At 41.8% G+C, this 25,815-nt stretch overlaps 1 protein-coding gene across 2 annotated transcripts in view; it reads right to left on the reverse strand.

Annotated features, from left to right (window-relative positions):
* LOC144768509 (protein NDRG3-like) overlaps window positions 1-25,815 on the reverse strand; it is a 355,018-nt gene that overhangs the window by 159,940 nt on the left and 169,263 nt on the right. For both annotated transcript variants that reach the window (XM_078652237.1, XM_078652236.1), the window contains exons 10-11: window positions 18,689-18,792; window positions 1,061-1,126 (exon numbers count right to left, since the gene is read on the reverse strand). In XM_078652237.1, coding sequence (XP_078508363.1) covers window positions 1,061-1,126; window positions 18,689-18,792 — 170 coding nt within the window. The remainder of the gene's footprint in view (window positions 1-1,060; window positions 1,127-18,688; window positions 18,793-25,815) is intronic.

Below are 25,815 nucleotides of genomic sequence, written 5' to 3' on the forward strand. Positions count from 1 at the left end.
TGGAGGGGCGCCAGTGCTTAGAAGTGGGCTTACATTACATCCAAAGAGGTGATGTTACACAACAATCACTACACATTAAGGGAAAATCATAAAAATGAAAATATTAAAAGTAGTAATGTAAAATTAATAAAATACCAAAAATTCACTAGGCACAGAGTGTATACATTTGGTGATGCAAATGGAACAAAGTCAATAAGTCCAGTTTTAATGTGCCAGCGGATGGACACAGCATGTATGCATGCAAGCCTGTGATTGCAAGCAGGACCCCTCCCCCTTGAGACTGTCATGATCCCATACAAATCCTTGTCACACAAAGAATAAAACACTTTAATTACAAGCCACTCGGTAGTAATTCACACGACTGGATGATTTTGGGCACTATCTCTACTGAAATGTAAATTAAATCCACTGAATGCAAAAGGATATTGTTTTAAATTAACATTACATGTTTTCCTGCCTTTATATGCATTTATGATAGGTGGTATCTATTTAGTTGGTTGTTAGAATCAAAACATACTAAATGCAAATGAACATTAACTTAAGTAGCAATAAACATGACCGGTTACTGCACTCAAAACGCAAATATGTATTAAGTAAGAAACATACAAGAACACATAAAAACGTGTAGTAGGAGAGGTCCGTTCCCTGACCGCATTATTAGACAACACCTTGCTTGAACCAACTGCCTGTCCAACATGACTCAAACAAGCTGTGGAGAGGCAGTAAAAGGCTGGCCATCAAAGAGAAATGGCCCACGTGCAATTACTCAAACAGAGCCACCAACTCTTTACCACGCCTGTGGGTAACAGGTTAAGTTTACAGCACTGGAGAGAAATAAGCCCAAAGACGTCATAACTAGTTTGGTAAGGAGAAAAGTACAGTGTTCCCCAAGTGTCTTAGGCCTCAAAACTCAAACAATTTCAACTTAACATCGTGTACTGTCATTTACAAATCATTTGAACTGAAACACTGACTGGCACAAGTGCCATACCATATTGTTGCTGTGGGAGAGACTACTAAATTGTTTTTAACAAGAAATGCATTTACTGGGTTTACTTACTGGAGTGTTTTCGTTATGTTATCGTCAATACCAAATGCCGGCCTCGCAATTTCCAGATCACTACGACTGTGGGATAAAACAGGAAAAGTAAACGTGCTGTACCAAAACAATTAAACTTACAGTTAAAGTAAAGCACTGCGTTAAAAGTACTGCATACATTCAGATTTAAAAAAAACATTGAATTAGGATTTATAATAAGATTTACATCAAGTGCCATGCTTGTCTTAAGCCCCCTCCGCAACCCTCCAACGTTTCAGTTACAAAGGACTTTATGCATCAGAAGTCTATGAGAAGAATCAAGATTGACGAACACACGTTCTAACTGAATTCAAATGGATAGTGAACACCAAAACTTATTTCACTAGCTGAATATATTTACACCTTATGCATTCTAAGAAACGTATTGAATAACTGAATGAAGTTTGGTACGCTCCGAGGCTGTGATGCGTTAGAAAGATTTGATCCGTCATGTGCCAGGTGCTCTTCTCAAAGACAAGACATGGCAGGTACCTCTTGTATGAATAACTGGTACAGATGTATTCTGGATATTGCATGCAACATCAATGATGAACAAGAAGATATTAGATGGTCAGAGTACTTATCACATCCCAATAGAAAATACACGTGGAAGGTGGTGCAGATTACAGCACCTGCATCAGGCTTAAATATTGGATATCCAAATCGGCATTTGAAAAAGCACGGAAGCCAACATTGACTAAAATTAAGATTCCTCACCCAAATGTAGTGCTCCCCAAAAGGCAAACTGGACGAGATCAGCCACAAGACTAATTTACAAGCAAAACAAATTAATAAGGGAGCACACGGTGGGCAACGTTCGGGGGACTAATATGAATGTGGCAATGATCAGCTATACAGTGGACATTAGGTGGAGGAACCTTTGGAATCAGTAAAGAAAAAAGAAAATGGATCATGGAATATGGCAAACTTTATAAATCAATACAGAAGAATCCGGAAGATCCTCACCAATTGAAACCCCGAAATATACTGGACAATACCGCATGGCAACTAAACCACCATCGCCTGACCAGATCAACTAAATATACATATTTGGGGTGCTGACTGGATGAAAAGGGAAGCCATTTAATACATCTTAATTCATTAAAACCAAAATCTTCCTCACTACAATTCGCCTTTTAAACCATCTTTAAGAGGACAAAAAACAGCACACTCTTGAACCCTTGCTGAAAATAGTTCATGCTAAATGTATTCCGACAATGACATACGGGACAGAAGCTTTGCCAGGGAAGTTCGGCATCTTCTTGAATACTTCTGACTGCAGTCTTCAGGTCACTGTTCAAACTCCTGTTTAACAGCTCGCTATCCCAGATCAGGGTCCCCCAAATGCCTGGTCGGACACTCTTAATGCCTTGGAGTTAAAAGGTGCGTCCTCCTTGTATAAGCAAAATCTATCACACCAGCAGTTTAAAGTGACTCTAAAAAATAGAGGTATAAATGGAATATTTTGCATTGGACTACCAGACTTTGAGTAAAAAAAACATGCCTATTTAGTCCTTGCCAGTTATGCTTGAAGAGGGGTCCAAAAATACATTACAGAACCATTCTAGTCATACTATAAAGTTACGTTTGGCTAACTTTGGATGGGCTGCTTCTCATCGCTAGATCTATTGCCCCGTGAGTGTATCAACCAGCCATTAAAACGTGTTGTCTATGTGGCCTCCTCCAGAAATCAATAATATACTTGCTCCTGTATATGTCCTGCCCTCCTTGATGAACCCAGAAGATTCCGCCATCATCTCTTGAATAAAGAAGGGACATGGACAATACCAGCAGCCGTCAAATGTCTTTTGTACCAAGCTCTACCGCAAGTTATTAGCATCCTTATAACATTTCTGGACAGAGCGAACAAAAACCTAAAGAACTAAACCACTGTCCTAAATTCCTTAGAGCCCTTGGCTCAGTATTAAATCCTTAACCACAAATAATGCGGCAACGTAGCTGGCTGGTGATTGTCACCCCCATTTAAATAAAACAGGTGACCAGCCACTGGCCACCTACCTAAAATCTCAGCGATAATTGAAGCCAGGGCATCATCGTCAAAGACTTACCTTTTTGCTCCTTGAGCAGGTCAATAGCAAATTTATTTTAAGCCTGGGTGGTTTTGGGAATGACGCTCTACATTTAGACATTTGAGCATACCTTGGGTCTTTGCTCAGTCGTTGCCCATAAAAGCCCACCTGCAGTGGGAATAAAAAGGCAGGCTGCTAGGTGAAGGGAGTTTACATGTGGGTTCAATTGTGATCACCATCGGACTTTGCTGACCCTTGACGAACCAGATTTACCCTGCCCTCACTGGAACTCCTAGCTTTTTACCGGCTTGTATCATACTCTTTAGCAGATCCGAAGTGAAGAGCACATTTTACTGCCATTTCATGAAGTTCCACTGCTTATTAGGATTATGATGTAAATCTCACTTTAAGAAGTTCAGTAATCAACTGTTGAAAGCCAAATGTATTGCCTTATCACGAAGTTCCACTGATTATTATGGTATGTTACTATTTCTTACCTCAAGAAGCTTAAATCGCAAACTGCTCCACAGCGATAAACGCAAAAGATCACTTCACGCTAAGACACACAAAGCTAAGCGTCTGATAAAAAGCTTTGACATGCACACACGCTGTTAGACCCAAGCTTGATCCCTTTAGGCTTATGTATATGGCATCAGCATGACACATTTTAAGTTCTGCACGCTTCAAGTTTTTATTGGTCTTTTATTCTACAGGAACTGACTAAATGCATTATTGCGATGCAGTTATTCATCAATATTTATCTCAATCTTTTTTTAAATGTATGTGATCTGCTGCTGTTCTTTACTCGCATTATCCACTTTAATGGACTGGAGTGTCTAAATAAAGCAATCTTTGATTGATTAATTGATAGATATTGGACATTATCAATCTGTAACAGACCTAGTCAAGATAGGGCTTGGTCCTAAATGGTTACATTAACCACTCTGTGAAAGCCATGGTCAACCATGACACTAGGAACAAGGGTCAGTTGCAACTATCACACCAAATGCTCATTTGTAATTAAACTGAAATAAAACTGGGTCAGAACAAATAGGACAGACACATACAGCCAGATTCATTAACGAAAAATCGACTCTCAAAGGGCCAGATTCTCAGAATCTGGGCCTTTGCGAGCGCAATTTTTGCATTTGGGATTCATCATCCCAAATGCAAAAGTCGCTATTTGCGAAATCGCATATTTGCGAGGAATTGCATTTAAGGAATCTCTATTTGAGATTCCTTAAATGCAATTCATTAACCAATTTTAAATTGCGAATTCGCAATATGTGGCCGCTATTTACCACGAAGTCTGACTTCGTGGTAAATAGCGAAAAAATAGAAAAAAGCACTTTAGTGCATTTTTCTCAGTTGCATGTTACACACACACATGTCCTTTGGACATGTGTGTGCGCAACACCTGTGTAAATTTGCATTTCAGGGGTGCTACAGGGTGTCCTTTGGACACCCCTGGCACCCTTGAAATCGCATCCTTAATTGCGATTAGCAAATTGCTAATCGCAAATAAGGAATAACTCCCCATTCATTCCTATAGGCCTGTAGGCCCATAGGAATGAATGGGAAGTTATTCCTTATTTGCGATTAGCAATTTGCTAATCGCAATTAAGGAAGATGTAGGAATCGCAATATGTTTTGCAATTCCTACATGAATCCCGATTTGCAAGTCCTTAATAGCGATTCCTTATGAATCGCTATTACAGACTAGCAAAACGGGACTTTGATGAATCTAGGTGTTAGTGACGACTGATCAGAATGAAAAACGTGTATGACAATTCAACAACTACTGCAGAGTTGGAAGGCTTCTTAAAAAATATATATCAGTCTGTTTGCCTTGGTGAATAAAATAGTGTTCAACTTGTAGTCAAAACGGCTGAATGAAATCCAGAAATATAGAACAAACGTTTTACCTAGGATGTGAAGCACATCAGAAGATCTGAGGCATTTCTTGTTCCTGTGCCCAACGAATAAGGCTGCGAGGAAAATCAGACTAAGATCTTGGTGAGAGCCAGTATTCATCATACAAAGAATGCCATCATTTTCATTTTGTATGTACTGATTCCAAGTTTAGAGACAATTGCCAATTACTTGCTAGAAGCACGGGAGATGTGGAGAAATATCAGCAGTCTCTCAGAATTCACGTAGTAAATTTAGTGAATTACGGTAACCGACAATTTATCAGGCAACGGGATTGTCAATGAGGGTTAGGATGGAAGAAACAAACAAGAAGTGCTTTACTCAAGAACGTGCTAGTTTAGTCACACTACCCCTGCTAAATCTCATTCCTTCCGTTTTGTAAATGTAGGGACTATTTTTCTATTTTTAACGTATTCGCTCTAAATTAAATCAATAATCTTGGTATGCACAAGGCACTCTTTACACCTTCCAACTAGCACCTCCCTACTGAAGTAAAATGTTAAAACACCTTTCACCATCTAGGCCAAGAGTCTTTAAATGCATTTTTGATTTTAAACATTCTTCCACATTGACTTGTCACATCCATGCTCGACATCACAGAGCACATTTCTGTTCTAAAAGTATATACATTTATTTATTTATTTATATAGAGCCAGAATCGACTCCCGAAGGAGTATCTCTGCGCTTCAGACAGGTAACAGATATAATGAGATTGCAGCTAAGATCAGCAACAGAAAAGGGAGGTCTTCAGCAGCTTCCTAAATTGTAAATGATTAGAGCACTGTGTTAAGTGCAGGGGGAGCTCATTCCAATAGCGCGGGCCAAGGTAGGAGAGGGCCTTTGCCCCAAGGTAGGAGAGGGCCTTTCCCCCTAGTCTTGCCCTCCTAACTCGGGGAACCTCTAAAAGATGTTTGGAGCATGGGCGGAGAGATCTAGAGGGACAGTAGGGTGTGAATTTCTCCGCAAGATAGATCGGACCAAGATTGGAAAGTGCCTTATGGATGGTGCAACACATTTTCAATTTTACCCTTTGGCCTATAGCCTCTACGTCGAGAAATCTTATTTTTAAAAACAAAGGTTTGACAGACTATTGAAGGCTACAATAGCCATTTTCACCAACTTTCTTTAAAAAGAACATTTAAAAAACAGAAAAAAAGTCAATATTTAAAAAAAAGTTACAAAAAACCTCTTGGACAACCCATTAAAATCACAGCAAAGAAGGGCAAAGTAGCTAAATAGGCTGCAGCCAACTGACGCTGGAAAAAAGTCACCACCCCTTTAAGAAATGGCAGTGTTAACACTATACTAGAAGTCTAAGGACGTGCACCGCCTCTATTGGTTCAACTTATTTAATTATCTTAGCCGTGCTACCAGGGTATCACTTCCCGCCTGAAGTGTAGTCTATGAATCGTGGTAGCAGTCATATAGTCATATACAACTGTCCCCCTAGGCACTGGGTATGTTGCTGATGAAGATCCTGCTACATTCTTGAATAATTTACTTGGTCATGGCCATTTCCTTGTGTTCAATTTTATTTCATTGAGTTCCACACATTTTATATATTGAATTCATCTGATTTCAAATATTCAAACATTGCTTTAAATCCAATGCATTTCGGTGGTTAAACCACCTTCATCAGGGATATATCTGTAAATAACAAACAATAGTTTCTGAGCATACTAATAATCTTCAATCCTATATTATTCAAGTTGTAAATGAATATTAATAACACATCTATTTTGACATTTAATCACCTCATACATATTACGCTCCTGTGCTTAATACTGGTAACTGTACTGGCTTAAAAACCCTTCTAAACATCTTTTCAGTGTGCATGAACTATCCCCCTAGCAGTTTGACAATGGTGAATCAGTTTGTTTATTCCTTCCATTCGTACACCCTGTCTATGCTAACATACTTCGGTGTAAAATAATATCCCGTGATTGGTGTACATGCTGCGTTTTAAATTCAGTGGGCTCCCCCCTCTGTGTCTCTTATCTATCACCACACCTTTGAGGGCTGTTAGGTAATGCTCTTACCTGAAACGACTATCACTCGCGTTTCTTCACTGCCGCTGCGTTTACGCGCGTCTGTCTCTTCCGGGTTTAAACCAGGTTGTTGTGTTATGCGCATGCGCTACGTCACTGGGAACGTGTCGTAAACGCGAGCCACTTTTTTTTAGATATACGCGTTCGTGATCAACTTTATGGACTGCTACCTAAACAAACAAAGGCTTTTTGCTTAGGATATCGATGCCTACATGATTTCTGTGCTCACTAAATAACTGTGCTAACATGTTAAACTTCATGTCGCTACATGGTGGGCCTATGGTTATAAGGGCAATATGCTGCCCAATAGTACTGTAAATTACATTTCAGCATGTTCAAACAAATTCACACATATTAACACGCCGCTTGTACATCATGTTACTATAAATAACACAAAAACTCAGTTCTGTCATTTAACCCATTTGGTTTAAGGCTGTTCAAATGGAAAATCCAATGATTTTCTCGCTTCAATAAGTTTTGTTTATTGGTGAATCCTTCTTTTTTGTCGACCTGCTCTAAGATGCATGCTCTTAGTTGGCTTATGTGATGTTTCTTCTCCAAAAAATGTGTCGCCACTGTGGATTTTAAGGAACCTGTGCGTATGTTGCTTTTGTGTTCAGTTAATCTTGTTTTGAATTTCCTTTCTGTGTGTCCCACATATACGCTGCCACACGGGCATTTCAACATATAGACCACATTGGTCGTATCACATGTAGCGTTGACTTTAAGATGTATCTTGTTGCCTTTCATGGGATGAGTAATTTCATTACCCTTCATCACATTGTGGCAGTTGCTACAGTTTAAGCATGGGATGGTACCTCGAAAATTCCTTTCCTCCTTGGGTTCATTTGGTGTTTTGAGAAAGTCAGAAATGTTTTTAGCTCTCGTATACGCGAACATTGGTTCTTTGGAAAATATTCCTTTAAAATCCGGTTCTAATGTCAGCATTGACCAATGTCTTTTGATGATGGCTTTAAACTGTTGGCTTACATTTGAGTATTTGCTAACGCATGTGAGTCGTTGTTCATCCTTTATTTGGCCTGACAGTAGTTCTTCTCTGGTTTTTGACATCGTTCTTTGTAGTGCTTGTTGCGTTATTTTTTCCGGATAGCCTCTATCCAAAAATCTTTTGTTCATTGTGGATAGTTGCGTTTTCAGTTGTTCTTCTTCTGAGACCACTCTCTTCACCCTGAGAAATTGTGAATAAGGTAAATGTCTCTTAAGAGCTGGGGGATGATGGCTGTCAAACCTGAGTAAATTATTTCTATCTGTCTCCTTCCGATAGAGCTTTGTGGTAAACAGACCTTCTCTTTGAGTAATTTCTACATCCAGATATTGTATACTGGTTTCACTTATTTTCCATGTGAATTTTATTCTTTCTTCCCTAGTGTCCAGTATTTCTATTTGTCGTTCTAGGCTCTCGTTTGTGTCCTTCCACACCACAAATATATCATCTATGAAACGCACATACAGGTTAGTTTGTTCCTTCCATGTCTCATTTTTATGCACGTGCTCTTCTTCAAATGCTGCCATGTAGAGGTTAGCATATGCCGGTGCGGCACAGTTGCCCATCGAGGTTCCACTTTTCTGAATGAACCATCTCTTATCATAGTGAAAGTAGCTATGCATCAGAGTGAACTCCATAAGTTCCATTAAAAAGACTTGTAGTTCCTGAGGATAATCACTGTGAACTAAAGCTCTTTCTACAGCTTCTAGGCCTTGTTGGTGAGGGATAGACGTATAGAGGGCTTTAACGTCTATGGTTGCCATGGTTAGATCACCTTCACATTTCATGGTTTTCAGTTTCCCCAAAAAGTCTGTAGTATCCTTTATGTACGAAGGAGTTTTCAATACAAAGGGTTGGAGATGCCTGTCTAAGTATTTTCCAATGGGTTCGTGCAAGCTTCGTTTAGTGGACACGATTGGTCGACATGGTGGTTTTACAGGATCCTTATGGACTTTCGGAACCATGTATAAGCTTGGACTGTTTGGATTAACCCGAGTTAAAAAATTCTTTGTGCGTTCGTTGATCACTCCTTTTTCTTGTGCATTGTGCAAAATAGTATGTAGTGTCCTCTTTATGTCTTCAGTTGGGTCAAAATTAATTTCCATATAGGTCTGTTCATCTGATAAATGTTCCTCTACCACTTGTTGGTAGTATATTTTGTTCAGAATGACCAATGCACCCCCTTTGTCCGCTTTTTGACAAATGATGTTAGTATTGTTCGATACTGATGTTAATGAGCCAAATTCCTTTTTGGACATATTCATCCTTTTGCTTTTCTTTTTGGTGTTCAGTTTGCTTACATCCTTTTTGCACAATTGTTCAAAAAGATCTATAGTCTTGTGGCTCATTGGAGCCATGTACGTGCTACGGGTTTTTAAGCCTCTTAGTTCATCTGGTTCTTGAGGTTTAGTTTCCATGACAATGTTCTCAAAAAAATGTCTCAATCTCATTTTTCGGGTTAACTTAAACAGGCTAACTTCCAATTCTAGTTGATTGGTGTTGGCCGTTGGAACGAATGACAATCCTTTCTGTAAGGTATCGACTTGTTGTTGGTTTAATTGGTAATCTGAAATGTTCAGCACCAGGTTATTGTCATTTAGTGATGTTTCTTCGTCTTTTTTGTGGTATTCCTGGTTTGGGGTTGACCCTTTTCTTTTACCGTGTCCCCTCCGGGGTCTCCGTTGTCTCCTGGGCCTCTCTCTAAAAAAGGCCTTATTGTAGATGTGCTTGCTGTATCCTGGCGACTAAGGTCTTTTTGTAAATTTGGTCTTTCTGTTGTCATTCTTTCACTGTCCGTAGAGGAAGTGTCTGTTTGTGACGTGTAAACCTTTGTTTGTCTTTTCCGAGCGTATACTTCAGCCCATGTGTATACTTCTTGTAACTTGTAATCAAGCGTGTCTCGCTTGTATTTTCTTAGTTTACGTTCATTAACCTCTTGTGTATGTTTTGTCAATTGATTATTAATATCTTCTATTATTTTTGTCAGTTCTTCCTTAGAGATCAACTTATTTAGTTCTTCTTGGGTTTTGTCAATCTCAGTTTTTAACTCTTCAAGAATTTTAGATAATTCTTCAATGATCAAGAGGATCAAATCCAAACTGCATTTATTTAAGATTGCAAACCATTTGTCAACAAACGGTTTAGAGTTCTTACATAGTGATGGTCTCAGGGATATGCGTAGGCCTCTCGGAATTCTCTGTGCTTTGTGGTATTTAACCATAGTGCTGGCATATAGCCGTTGGTTTATTTCTTTCCTGGTAAGGTATAATAAATGTTTGATGTGTTGCTCCTTGTTCTTCGTGAAAGTATGCTCAGTAGTTTCCGTTTGTATTAACGAGTATATTCTTTCACTAGCTTCCGCTGTGTAAGCAAATGTTTCTGCTCTGCTTTCTGTGGAATGTGTAATGTCTTCGTATTGCATCTTGAGATATGTATCAGTAGGGCGTGCTCCGTGCTTGTGGAGGGTAAGAAGCAAAATACTAGAAGTCTAAGGACGTGCACCGCCTCTATTGGTTCAACTTATTTAATTATCTTAGCCGTGCTACCAGGGTATCACTTCCCGCCTGAAGTGTAGTCTATGAATCATGGTAGCAGTCATATAGTCATATACAACTGTCCCCCTAGGCACTGGGTATGTTGCTGATGAAGATCCTGCTACATTCTTGAATAATTTACTTGGTCATGGCCATTTCCTTGTGTTCAATTTTATTTCATTGAGTTCCACACATTTTATATATTGAATTCATCTGATTTCAAATATTCAAACATTGCTTTAAATCCAATGCATTTCGGTGGTTAAACCACCTTCATCAGGGATATATCTGTAAATAACAAATAATAGTTTCTGAGCATACTAATAATCTTCAATCCTATATTATTCAAGTTGTAAATGAATATTAATAACATCTATTTTGACATTTAATCACCTCATACATATTACGCTCCTGTGCTTAATACTGGTAACTGTACTGGCTTAAAAACCCTTCTAAACATCTTTTCAGTGTGCATGAACTATCCCCCTAGCAGTTTGACAATGGTGAATCAGTTTGTTTATTCCTTCCATTCGTACACCCTGTCTATGCTAACATACTTCGGTGTAAAATAATATCCCGTGATTGGTGTACATGCTGCGTTTTAAATTCAGTGGGCTCCCCCCTCTGTGTCTCTTATCTATCACCACACCTTTGAGGGCTGTTTCGTAATGCTCTTACCTGAAACGAGTATCACTTGCGTTTCTTCACTGCCGCTGCGTTTACGCGCGTCTGTCTCTTCTGGGTTTAAACCAGGTTGTTGTGTTATGCGCATGCGCTACGTCACTGGGAACGTGTCGTAAACGCGAGCCACTTTTTTTTATATATACGCGTTCGTGATCAACTTTATGGACTGCTACCTAAACAAACAAAGGCTTTTTGCTTAGGATATCGATGCCTACATGATTTCTGTGCTCACTAAATAACTGTGCTAACATGTTAAACTTCATGTCGCTACATGGTGGGCCTATGGTTATAAGGGCAATATGCTGCCCAATAGTACTGTAAATTACATTTCAGCATGTTCAAACAAATTCACACATATTAACACGCCGCTTGTACATCATGTTACTATAAATAACACAAAAACTCAGTTCTGTCATTTAACCCATTTGGTTTAAGGCTGTTCAAATGGAAAATCCAATGATTTTCTCGCTTCAATAAGTTTTGTTTATTGGTGAATCCTTCTTTTTTGTCGACCTGCTCTAAGATGCATGCTCTTAGTTGGCTTATGTGATGTTTCTTCTCCAAAAAATGTGTCGCCACTGTGGATTTTAAGGAACCTGTGCGTATGTTGCTTTTGTGTTCAGTTAATCTTGTTTTGAATTTCCTTTCTGTGTGTCCCACATATACGCTGCCACACGGGCATTTCAACATATAGACCACATTGGTCGCATCACATGTAGCGTTGACTTTAAGATGTATCTTGTTGCCTTTCATGGGATGAATAATTTCATTACCCTTCATCACATTGTGGCAGTTGCTACAGTTTAAGCATGGGATGGTACCTCGAAAATTCCTTTCCTCCTTGGGTTCATTTGGTGTTTTGAGAAAGTCAGAAATGTTTTTAGCTCTCGTATACGCGAACATTGGTTCTTTGGAAAATATTCCTTTAAAATCCGGTTCTAATGTCAGCATTGACCAATGTCTTTTGATGATGGCTTTAAACTGTTGGCTTACATTTGAGTATTTGCTAACGCATGTGAGTCGTTGTTCATCCTTTCTTATTTGGCCTGACAGTAGTTCTTCTCTGGTTTTTGACATCGTTCTTTGTAGTGCTTGTTGCGTTATTTTTTCCGGATAGCCTCTATCCAAAAATCTTTTGTTCATTGTGGATAGTTGCGTTTTCAGTTCTTCTTCTGAGACCACTCTCTTCACCCTGAGAAATTGTGAATAAGGTAAATGTCTCTTAAGAGCTGGGGGATGATGGCTGTCAAACCTGAGTAAATTATTTCTATCTGTCTCCTTCCGATAACACTATACCATAGTTTCCTGCAGGGAGCTTTGACTTTGTGATTATCTTGAATGACCTGACGACTCCGCTTTGGCATTTTGGACACAAAGATGGACTGCCATTACTGTCAGTCACTAATTTCTATATTGTTTGGAGGATGGGTGGTATTGGGTCCAGAATCTTAGCATTCCTGCGTTATTAGAGCAAATTTGGTGCGATTCACTTGTTCTTGACAAAGGGAGACTCTTTCTCCATTATTGGTACTGAGCTTTAGGATGTGCCAGAACAAGTCGGAATCGTCACTCTTCTTTTGGGAAAAATTCCAATTTATTACTTTCTTAAATAGTCTTATGATGCTTGACCCTGAAGGATTCGGAGTCATGCACAGCAGAGACGGATCATAGATCCCCGAAACAAAACGAAACATTAACAGCCAACACGTGTTTCGCCCCCTCACATTGGCCTTCTGGCCTGGGGCATCCACAGGGTGTGGTGTGGGCTAATATCAAGGTGAATTCCTTTCTCAGACGTTGCATGAATAGGATTACTATGGTTGGGTTTCTTAAAAGGTGCAACAGTGGATTTCAGTGCTTAGTGAATGAAGACTGCAATGCAGGTCTCTAGACTTCGGTGGCAGGTCTTGTGTGCTGTCAGTATATTGTTTGCATCTCAAGAGATAACTGGATCTCGTTCCCACCCTGCTTGTTGGGATAACACATTTTACTTGCGTTGTCGGTCAGTATGAGCAGGGAGTTTGCCTTGATACATGGAGGAAAAGACTTACAAAGAGTCAAGCGGCCTGCCTGAACTCCAAAAGGTTGATGTGTTAAAACTTCTCTCTCTAGTCATGTTCCATTCGTTTGACGGTAAACTATACACACTCCCAAACCCAGTATGGAAATATCGGTCATAATGGTTGGAGTTGAAATGCCCTGATGAAAGGAGAACCATTTGACAAGATTAACAGATTGGCGCTATCACGGCAGAGACTGAATTGCAGCCTGTTATAGTGTCAAACTGTCTTCTCAAATGCCCACTGACCTTCCAGATACTGTTTGAAGGGACACTTGGAAACAGAAAGATACAAAATGCATCAACACAGATGGGAATGAAATCTGATGGGTCGACAAATGTGCTATCTTTACAATTTCAAACATTGCAGGGGAAGAGAAGATAGTCTCTGCCCCAAGTATATATTGCCTGTGTCAAGAGTCACTCCCAGGTAATAGATGGATCAGACTGATTGAGTGTACTTTGGTTCACACCCTAGAATGGCTATTGGTAAGCTGAAGTGATGCTGAATGAGCTGGTTTGCTGACGTCTTTATCAGCCATTCACCCAAGTAGAGATCTAAGAAAATCATGTTCCTACAGCGATGCACTTTGAAAATGTTCTGGGAGCTGACTTGAGGCCAAAGAGAAAAACTGTATTGAGAATGTACACTGTCCCGCACAAACATCAGGTACTTGCAATGTTTCTGTGCAATAATGTAGAAATAAGAAGGGGTAAACAGAGATAAGGAAACTGGAAAGCTAGGTCCATGCTTTATGTTTTGCTATACAACCTGTTGCTACCAATGTACAAGCATGGCATGTAGGCCCTGGTTCGTTTGTCTGAGGCTATCAAGTGAATTAATGCTGACCTATTGGAAAATGTTAATAAAGAAATTAAAAAGTAAAATAATGTAAAATAATGTAGAAATATGAATTCTGAAGTTCTATGGCACATATAGAATCCCTTGACGGCGGTGAGGCTAGGTTTCATAGAGGGCCGACATATGAAAATTCTCTCTTTACCCAGATCGAGAAAGCATTTGCTCTCCTGTTTGAGGCCTTTTTTTGAACCAGAAGGTAAAAGGACTAAAGTCCCTGCCCTTTCAGAGACTGATGGACCCTACCAACAGCCCTTGCTTAGAAAAGGCTGAACCTCAGCTGAAGTAAACCTCCATGGTACAGAGCAGAGTCCTTTGGGGGAATGACTGGATGATGGAACCTCAATAGCCGTTTTGCACATTACTGAATACCAATCTCTCTCGTTCTATTCCGACACTTCTAGATGATTACCGCTGAGGCATCCAAATAAAAGTAGCAAATGAAAAAAAGGGGGGGGGAAGCACTGTTATGCATGTTTTCCTGCAAGTCACCTTTCCCCTTTGGAAGCTTGCAAGGTTGGTAGGACTGTTTTTAATGCTGGCGGTAGTACTGCAGACACCAATGAGGGGTTTGGAACCTCTGTTGTGATAAACTTAAGCAGCAATGTTTTTACTGGTGCCTTGGTTACTCATTCTCTATACACTGCTCCTTATGTGTTACTAGCTTTGCCTTCATGAGATGTATAGTCATCCGCATGGGGACTAAAAAGAGTGTTACCAGAGTCAGGAAGCTTTTAAAAATCAAATGAACTCCAGTTTCAATCCAGTTAGTTGGAGCCATGGACAAAAACGTAAAGCTAGGCTATAACAATAACCTTGAGTAACCAAATCAGATGAATGCGAAGATGTGCAATCATTCGCTCCTGAAGAACCTCCTGATAATCATCGTCCATTTGGCTGCTTTTCTTGAAAACACGAAGGAGATTCCCCTAGAGATCTTGGTTCTGTGGCTATTGTTTTCTGTAAACTAGCTGGAGCCGATTTTGCAAAGGCTGGTGTTAAAAGTAACTCCACAGCTGGCTCCAAAAGACACATGACCAGAGGGAGCAATGTTCGTAAAGAAACGCAATGATGCAGGGTCTCAAACATAACAAATGCACTGAATTGGGTTGTCCGCATTGGTGTGTTAATCTTTCTAGCTCCATTGAGCAATACTTCATTGAAAGTTGCAACTTTGATTTGTGATCTAACTAGAGATTATGCTTTCAAGTTTGAAATTTATGGGTTTCCCAATAGTTCACAAGGTGAGAATTGACAAATCTTTTCAACATCTGTGCAGGAGCAGAAAGCAAGGAAATGTGTCTGTAATTGGTCAAATTCTTAGGATCAGCATTAGGTTTCTTTAGTAACGATTTTACCAGGACTAACTTGCATTTGTCAGGTACAGACGTGTGATGCAGGGACGGATTAGCAATACAATTTAAAAAAGGGATGACAACCTCAATAGCCTTGGGTCAATCAGCTAGCCTAATTTTGGGTCAATCGGCAAGCCTGATTTACAAGATAGAATAACAAATTTGATTGTTGTAGCTTAACTGACTGCAACTCTGTGAAAATAACATTGGAGCAGGCCTTCATATTGTGGCCCATTGCAACTCTTCTCCCATTTGTCTATTTAGCCTAAATCCTCCTTGAATTGCCTCCATTGTTTGTTCAAAGTGGTTGGCCAGATTGTTGCACCTTTTTGTGACCGTTCTAATTCCAAAGCACCGGTTTTAAGACAAGGAAAGTAATTGGCTATTTGATAGATATTTCTCAGATTCATTTGGCGTACAACAATGTAAGTGGTGAAGAACAATTTCTTAGCTTCCTTAAATACATGATCTTAATAGCAGCTCTATAGTTCGCCTCATCATTAGGGAGGTACCTAGATCTACATTTAGGCTCTATTCATTTGCAAGATAATCATTCAATGACCAGAGGAGACAAACCATGGAGCCAAACATTTCTGGAGCTTTTGTGTCTGCAAATTTTGAGATACTATTCGAGCACCAAGCAACCAATTATCAAACCTGTCCAGAATTGCATTTATATCTCTACTATAGTAAGGAAAGAATTACGCAAATGACGAACTAAGCTGGAGCCTTGGACTTTCTTCCAAGAACTGACACTCTGGCAGTCACTACTGGCACGCCCTTCTCCAATTACCTTTGGATCTGATTAAATTCCTAAAGGGGTGAACTTAAGGTCCAACCAAATTGGAGTTCAAGCTGGACTACCAAGCTAGCTTCAAAACTGGTAAAAACTAAATCAAGTGTGTGCCCCGCAGAATGCATTGGGCTGGTTATTAATTGAGAAAGATTAAAATAGGCTAAATTATCCATTAGGGCCTTGGCTGAAAAAAATGTTACATAGTTCACATTACAGTTAAAATCACCTAAAACAATAAAATTGTAATACTGGCATGAAATTGGTAGGGGCTTTATGCTTCTTAAGAATTAGGAAATTGAGAAATGTGTCCAGGAGGATGAGAAATTAGACACTAGAGAAAGGACAGTGTTGGTTTATCCTAAATCAAAATCCCAGACTCAGCTCACACTAAATGGCAAATCTGCAACACAGAACAGCCAGAGTGTTTCGAAACATTATTGCCACCCCAGGCTCAAACTCTGTTCACATGATGAATGGAGTAGCCAGCTAGAGTAACAACTCCTATATCCGGATTTGAGAATTCATGTTACCAGGTTTAGGTAAGGAACACAGTGTAAATTTAGATCCCCTACTAAATTTTATATTTATTTTGCATGTTCAGGTAGAGTACAGATATTCATAAGTTCACCCTGAATCCCAGACATAAGATTGGAACTAAAAGAGTTGGAAAAGTCTGATTTCTGGTCTATTCTTACATAACATTAGGCGTCGTTCATATAGAATTTAGGAAGTGTCTAGCATTTGAAGATCAAAATGTACACACTATTCCACCCCACAACACTACACGACTTAGCTCTACTTCCCTCTACGCCCTTCCACACTATGACACTTTACTCCCTCCACTCTACAATACTCTACTTTACTCCACTCTATGCCACTCCATAACACTCCACTGTCCTTAATGATACACCACTCCACACTCCTTTACCCCAGTAACTTTTAGCCATGCTGAACAGCAGCCACGCTGGTGTACAACATTGCTAAAACATACTGGCAAAGCCAACAGCTCTTGCATAGGTGAGACCTATTGGCTTTAACAATGCTTATTCGCATATATGCCCACCATCTTGCATTTCTTCTTCGGTCCTTCAGCTTTTTTTTCGCTGGCAATGCAAATGTAAAGCATTTTTTGGGTTTGCCCGATTTAACATCCATATTGTAATTTGTTCACGATGATCCAATTTAATGTCCCATCTGTTGCCCACTGGATGAAAAATATGCTGGAGATTAATACGAAGATAAAAACACGGAAAATACTAACTCCTAACATTATTTCCACGTTTTCTACTTCTCTGGAATCTCACTCATTACCTTCAAATATAATTTGCTAACTCTGCCTGACTCCAAGCTTTCTTTTAAACAGTTAGATATCGAAATGTCCTTCTACATATTTTCTCAGTCTCAAAACCCTGAGAACAATTGCATCTCTTCTTAATCTAAGTATCCACAAATCTGTTTTCCAGATAATTATCTTTCACCTCGATTATTGCATTTCTTTTTCTCTTCCTACACAAAAATACTTTATCCTTGCTTCCCATGATCCCCGCTGACTTCTTTGTGCTACCTTATAGGCTTTTGGTACAAATTTATTTGGTGCACTATGTTAGCTCCGGGTAGGCAAAATAATCTTCAATAACTGCATTTCTCGTCAAGCACTAAATAGTCATGGCCGCCCTTTTTTCAAGTCTTGCTTATTAAGGTTTAGAACTAGCCACACTGTATATCTTCAAAAGGACATCTGGTACATGTGCTTCCATTGAATCAAGCATGCTAGGCAAGTTGAAATAGCATTTATTTTTTTTCAAAACCCCAATGTAGACTGGAACAACTGCGCAGGGAATATGGGAAAGTACAATCACATCTCATTCTGAATCATCTTAAGACGTGGATCGGCACCACAGCCTTTTCTCTTTAACCTACTCACGTTGTAGGCATAGGTTTCCATGGCCCTGGGGATACCATACGAGGCCACTGCACAGGCTCTTTAAAACTTTGCATTCAAACATATTGCAGATAAATACACATTAAATAAAGGAGGGGGAAAAACCTCTAAATAATAATAATAAAAGATCTGTAAAAGTCGAAGATTATGTGGAATGTGAACAGGGATGAGTAAATTAAACCCAGTATTACAACCATATAATTATCAAAGATAAGCCTCCAAAACAGATTCCATCCTATGCCCCAATTGGAGCCACAGAGAGCCTCAAACCTGCTTTAACACCAGGGTCACATCCAATAATTTAGCTATCTTTCAGGATCAATCTTAAAACGTTTCTAACATATGCCACTAACTGTACTTCATACCTGTTATACGAAGTGAGGAAATGTTGAAGGTTGTCTTGGTTGATATCTTGTGCAATGTGTAGTTTGTAGGTTTGGATCAGGTCCAGATTAGCCTGCAGTTCTTCCTGCATAAAGTTAGTTAATACATCACTTTGAATTAGACTGAAATGATTTTAAATTTCCAGCTTAAGATTTGTTGACCCTACAAAATAGGGACAACAGTAGTCACTGGTGTACATTTTGTTCCTTATGGGTTAGCATACACTTGAATCCTAGCGCAGACTGTTATACAGCTTATTTCTTTTTGCAAATAAAATATACTAGACCGTAAAATGCAATAAATAATCAATTATAAAACATTCACCTTACATGGCACTGAGCACACATGTACAAAATACAATTCATAAGGATTGTTGAATCCGCCTGGGCGGTCCCCAATTGAGTCATTAAAGAAATCACTAAAAAAGCCAATTATCTTGTAAATGTCCTATGGAAAAGTTAATTTCTTGCAATTGAAGACCTCACTGAAGCATATCTGTCTGAATCCATAAACACTTCCTTCCGGATGTACGTTGTTACAACGCATGCTTTTACAACGCAGGTTTTTCAACGCAAGTCGTTACAACGACTTGCGTTGGGGGGTGCTGGATAGTGAGTAGTTTAATTTACTATTCCAACTCCAGTCCCCGTGAATAGTAGGAAAGGTGTTGGATAGTAAATTAAACTATTACCTATCCTAGAGCGCCCCCCAGCGCAATTCGTTGTAATGACTTGCGTTGAAAAACCTGCGTTGTAAAGGCACTGCGTGGTAAAAGTTGCATCGTAAAGGATGTTTCCCGTTTCTTCCCTAGATGTGTTGCGAAATGGGGAACTTTTTACCTTATCTTGGGACCCACATTTACCATAAGCAAGAGGACCTGCTGGAGGGTAATGTAAGTAGAACAATAAGTGGGATTAAAGGGAGTATAACATTTTGGAGTATGCTACCCCTCTCTTTGATGGGCTGAGTGGCACTTTTGATGATGGTGGCATTGCCTCGGTTGTTGTACTATTTCAGGACACTACCGATTTGGATACCAGGCTCGTTATTCAAAAGGTGCCGATCCTTAGTGGGAGAGTTTATATGGGGGAGCGGAAGACGTCAAGCGGCTTTGACCACGATCATGCGACCCGGAGCGGAGGGAGGATGGGCGGTCCCAGACGTTGAACAATATTACTTGGCAGCTCTGCTGCAGTGGTTCACCCAGGCAGTGGTTCACCCAGGCAGTGGCTCACCCAGGCAGTGGCAAGGGAGTTCAGGGGCCCGGATAGACCGGAGGGCCGGTGAATCCCACCTCATGTGTTATCATTTGTTATACTTGGTCAGCAACTGCGGCTTGAAGCATTAACGCATGAAGAGCGGACGCTGAGATTGTGTTGGATCCAAAAGAGAAGTGGGGTTATACGGCCATATGCGCCGGAGATCCCGCTGGGCATGTGCACAGCGCTTTCTCATGGGGGAGATTGGTCTGCGCTAGCTGCGTAGGAAGAACAGGGAGTGCAAGTGGTGGGGGACCTGTATGAAGAGGGTGTTCTTTTGCCTTACCAGACACTGCAAGACAGATACGGCTTGATTTCTTGCTGCATTCAGCCCTTACAATGGCAATCCAACGTCGGTGGGGGTGCTATCCGAGCCACAGACATCTTTAGCGTGTCAGTATGTAGTGATGGCGGCAGAGACCTTTAAAGCTATAACATGTTTATACAGACGGATGGGGGAGGAAGTGAGGCCGCCGCTGAGCCAATTACAAAGGTAGTGGGAAGCTGACCTGAGTAAAGAAATCCCTGACACTGCATGGTCGAGAATAGTAGTGGGAGCGTGGAAGAGCACGCGCAATGCCAGGTTTCAGCTCATTCATTTCTATGTATTGCACAGGGAGTATTTGACTCCGGCACAAATTAATAAATATTTTAATGCAGACACAGCAAGATGCCCACAATGCAACTCAGAAGAAGCAGACTTTATTCACATGATGTGGAGTTGCCCGCAATTAGGGACATATTGGGGGGGGGGGGGGAGGTGATTGATATCCTATGTGGGGTGACGGACAGGCAGATCGATCCAAACATGGGGGCATGCATGCTACACTGGTTTCCTCATACAAACAAGACAAAAGTTTCGAATAAGTTCCTGGACTTAGGGCTGATACTAGCTAAAAGGGAATTAACAAAGAATTGGAAATCCAGGCAAGGACCCAGTGTTGAGCGCTGGAAAGTAGAGTTAACCAAATGGGCAGCAAGCATGAGCATGGTACGGTTTCAGCTAGCTAGGAGGTCTAATTCCGAAAAGGCGTTAGAAGCTGCACAAGCATGGAAAGCTTTGGTGGCACTGTTGCAGATACCAGAGTCAGAGACAGATAGAGAGTCCTTAGATACGCCAGTGGGGATGCCATGAATAGGGGGACTATATTAGGGTACCCTACGATTCCAGGAGACACTGTAGCGGAAATAGGAAGACGTTGTTTCGGTTAGTCGGCCCATAGAAAAGGGAGCTATATGCCCTGACCAACTTTCACATTGCATTCTTTTAACATGACGGTAATATTGAACACACCGGTCGAGAGGGTTACGGAGGTTTGCAGGGGAGGGATTGTTTTGCAATTGGATGGGTGCCTTGATCAAACAAACCAATGGCATACGGGCTTTCACTTTTATTGTATCGGAGGGGCTCTGTGCCTTCCAGCACTGCTGAGTACCTGGACTCACGACACCCCTGAACCCCCTGAACCCGCCTCCACTACTTTGCGGCAGAAGCCAGAAGCAGCGGTGCCGCCGGTCACAAACGCCACAGCACTCGGCAGCGGAAAGGTAACTGGCTTGGGAATCAACTAAATGCCCTTTAAAAGCAGCATGAGCTTGTGAAGAAGCATTTCTTCAGCTTATTCAATTAAGTTCTGAAGATGGCCATACCACTACTATTCGATGTCTTAGTCTGTCCTCCTCCCCCCCCCCACACACACACAAAGTTCGAGTCTAGGGGTGTGCTGCGCTACATGCCCCGTGCCTGGGGATGTGCAGTTACAAGGGCAGAGATCCATGCAGTGCTGCATTTTATCTTGCAGGCAGGCTGACTCTGGGCACGCCCAGGGTGGGTGAGCAGGAGCCCACAGCCCAACTATGTGCCCTCTGCCTCATTCGCTGCAGATTTCTGACCCATCTCCGTGGAGCGGAACAATCGGGGAGAAACAATGGGGAGAACAGATCCTATAAGTGAACAGGAGCCAGATCTCTCTGGACTTTCAAACATTAAAGGCAACCGTTGGAAAAGGATCCTGGCAGAATCTTTCCGCCGGCAGTACAACGCCAATAAAGCTGTATAAATAGGCAGACGCTAGTGGCAACGGGATAGGATAAACGTGCCCATTATTTATTTATTAAACTTTTACATAATATTACATTCACAGCTTATATAGTGCAGTCCGTGCATTTATATATCTTCATATTGCATCGTGTCATATCAGTAAACATTGCAGATATGTTTTATCCCCGATTATCTTATACATTCACTTTGATTATAGTACAATTAAATGGCAACATCCTATTTCTGTATACACCAATTACATACTTCGTTCCCCTATGCCTCCTTCACAAGTACATCCTCCAGTAGATGGCTCGTTTACGCATGATGCCTGGTAAGGAACAGTGCATCTCGCTCCTCAATCATTTCTACCCCTCTCACCACATCCTACCCATCTACAATGGTCTATGTCGTATCTGATGTGGCCAATCTTCAAGGGTTCCCATATAACCCAAGGTCTAGATGTGGGTGGAAGTAATTCTGCATACGTGATTGATTGTTCTTGCCACAAGATTAGATCTTGGATCCAGTCTTTAAATTTGGGAGCCCTTCCTCTCCCCCAGTTACAGGCAACCCTGCACTTAGCTATCAATAACCCCAGTTCCGTACATTTCTTGTGTGCGGTTTCAACTTCTTTAGTGTAACCCAGAATGGCAGTAATCGGGGATATCTGAAGTGGGGCTCCCACCATTTGTGTCATGGAGCAAATACATGGTGCCAGTACTTAATTTCTGGGCACTCCCAGGCGTAGAAAGCCAGCTCCTTCCTTTTTAAACCTCTCACACTTATCGTTGTCCCTTAAGTGGAACTTAAACAGTTTTGCCGGGGTATAGTGTAGGCGATGTAAGAACTTAGAATGGATCATTCGTAGCCTACTATTAGCTGTAATATTGCCAAGTTGCTTACAGCAGTATTCCCATTGCAGCTGGTCCAGTTTGTGCGCAATATTGTCTGGGGTACCTTAAATACAGTTTATGTGCTATGAGAGAGGTGACATACTGAGGTGGCCCCGATTGGGAACTTTAGGGTGGCCACCCTTACACAGTCTCAAACATGAATAACTACATCGCTGTGGGTGTATGTAGGCTCAGAGTGAATTTTCCCGATTCATGCCCTAGTTACAATTCACATTGCCCTTATATAGGCATAGAAATCAAGCCCTTATTTAGACATAGCCCATTCAGACCAAATACAAGCATGGCTACTTCCACCCGTACCAAACGTCACAACGATTTCTTGGAAAATCTGCTTAAGCAGTTAGGGAACTTCCCTTGCTTGAATATTGATTTGTCCAAAAACTCATGACTTTGCAATGAACGACTATTCCCTAGGGGTTCTTTCCTGACGTTATTTTGCCCGACTTTATGTCAAACTATGGCATTCCTAGACACCTTCAAGGTATTAATATACCTTCACTTGCTCTAGCAAGACACAGTGGTTCGGAGCAGTTCGACTATCTACTTGCCTGCCTTTCTCTCGCCGAGAATCCAGCTCCAGTGTTTCCAAGCTCCCCTTGCGGGGTGTTGGGAAATCGAGTCCCGAGACAGAGATACCAGACCTCCTTCATTCTAAACTAAGGTATGGAGCGGATTAGAACCTAAGAGAAATCTTGGATAGATTCTTGGCAAAGAAAACTAAAACCTATGCAACACAATACTTACTTCTTCCCTCGTACTAGACTTAGGTTAGGTACATTGGGGTAGGCGTATTTTGGAAGCACCAGTTGAGTATTTTTAGTCAATTTTAGGTTTCGCCTGGCGAAAAGCTGCGCAAGCAGCGGTTCGCACAGGCGAAAACTTTTGTTTACCAGTATGGATGTTCGTCCCGCCTCTGTTTCCCATTGGCTAGCTCCATAAATGGACGCTAGCCATTGGGAAACAGAGGCGTCCGTCATTCTGCGAGGCGACTCGTGGGCGTTTCTGAGAATTTTTCACATCCGGCCCCTTTTAGGACGTCATTGCGGCGGTGGGCGGTTCGCTTTTTTTTGGGGGGGGAGGGCATGTTTTGATCATTTTTATCGTGGCTTCTCCGTGTACCGTTGTGCTTCTGGCTCGCGCTGTCCGTTCCCGCCCCCTTCCCGCTGTCCGTGAGTCTGTTCCCGCCCCCCCTCCCGCTGTCCGTGTCTCGGCACCATCGGGATCCACGTGGGATCCATGGAAATGCCATCGTCTGCCCCCCCAGAGCACAGCCATGGGTAAACGGAGCCTCACATTACCCCCCGCTGTCCGTTCAGCTTTTTGAAAGTCCAAGTCGCTGGTTTTGCGCCCGCTTCTGCCTCGTGCAAACTCAGATTATTTTTAGCCGCAGCGCGGGCCGAAATCCTCGGATCAGATTGTGAATGTGGAACCTGGCGCTTCAGACTCGACTCCTGTCCGCGGCCGTCGGTTCTGCGCAAGACTTTAAAGGAGAGACGCCCTGGGCCGTGCCAGCTAATTCTTTGTAGAATACAACCCACAGATTGTATTGGGGCAGTGGGGTATAATCACACAAAATCTCGGAGCGCGCTTCTCATCGATAATTACTTATCGGCTTTGGCCGGCACTGTCATATTTGTATTTAATTTACATTTTTGTACAGGGCAAATCTATTAATATAGGTGTCTGTGAGATTTACATTTAGGCAATTATGGGCATGCATGTATCGAGAACAGAACATGCATTATAATGGATTGATAAACTTCAGTGTACAGAATGTTGAGAGCTCCGCTAAGGACAGGGGGCGGGGGGGGGGGGGGGGGGATCAGGGCACATGATGAGTGACATACGCCTCCTACGTCAGCATTTGAGTACTGGAATGTATAGCCCACCTCTACCCTCAGTGGTTGGAGTGTTTTAATAGCATTTTATGGACTCTGCCTCGGACTCTATCGGTCGTTAAAGCCCACTGCCTCGCTTTCGAGTTCAGGGCTTTTAACACCTTCAGCGCTGATGACAAAGCCAGCTCGTCATGGGCGTTACCTGCGCTACGCGGATGACGAGCTGGCTTTGTCACAAACCGCGCGATTTTCAAATTTCAGCGCACAGCGGGAAAACCCGCTAGCGCGGTAGAGGTTAACAACCAATATATGCCTCGGCAGTGGGCCATAATGTTATATAGCAGCCCGGACCAGCAGCCTGGGTACCGCGATAGGCAGTAGCCGTTTCTTCAGTCTAGGCCGCATTCGAGCAGCCATGCTGTTCGTGTTCTCTCCTCCAGTCACTGTTGGCACCCGAGCCATAATTTCGTCCTTCCTGGATCAATCAACACCAACTTTTCTAAAGAGGTAAAAAATAATACAACACTGCAGAGGCCCCGCCATAATTATGTTTTTCACACACAAACACCGTCTCGAAGAGTGGCTGGCGAGCGTGGCGGGGTCTTTACACCGGAATCACACGTTATGATGTTTAATCCTGCTGTCCCCTCCAAAAAGACTCCAGGGCTGCAGAGATTAGCAGGAAAGAAAGAGAAAATGTTTTCTTTGAGCCGAGAAACTTTAGAAGATGTATTTTCCCCTCTAGTATCAGAGCCCGGGCTGCGGTGAAACCCGATCGAGGCCGGGGCTTGAATGAACATTTGGCCCGGTTTTATGCCAATTGCTCCAAGCTGTTTTTGCTGCAAATCTTGGGATTTAAGTTAAAGGCCCCCAGGGCCGGCCAGTCCTGCCTTTTGAAGAGAGCGGCCATGGCTGGGCCACGAAGTGGGGTGGGTCACCTCCCTGTGCCGCGCCGACTGGAGAGACCAGCGCGGCGCCAGCGCCCTGAAAACTAGGACCGGCTTCAAGGCTCTGAATTAGGTTCACCTCGGCCCGCTTCTTTGCTATGAATCAGTA

The sequence above is a fragment of the Lissotriton helveticus genome, chromosome 7 (assembly GCF_964261635.1).
Source record: "Lissotriton helveticus chromosome 7, aLisHel1.1, whole genome shotgun sequence".
Lineage (NCBI taxonomy): Eukaryota > Metazoa > Chordata > Amphibia > Caudata > Salamandridae > Lissotriton > Lissotriton helveticus.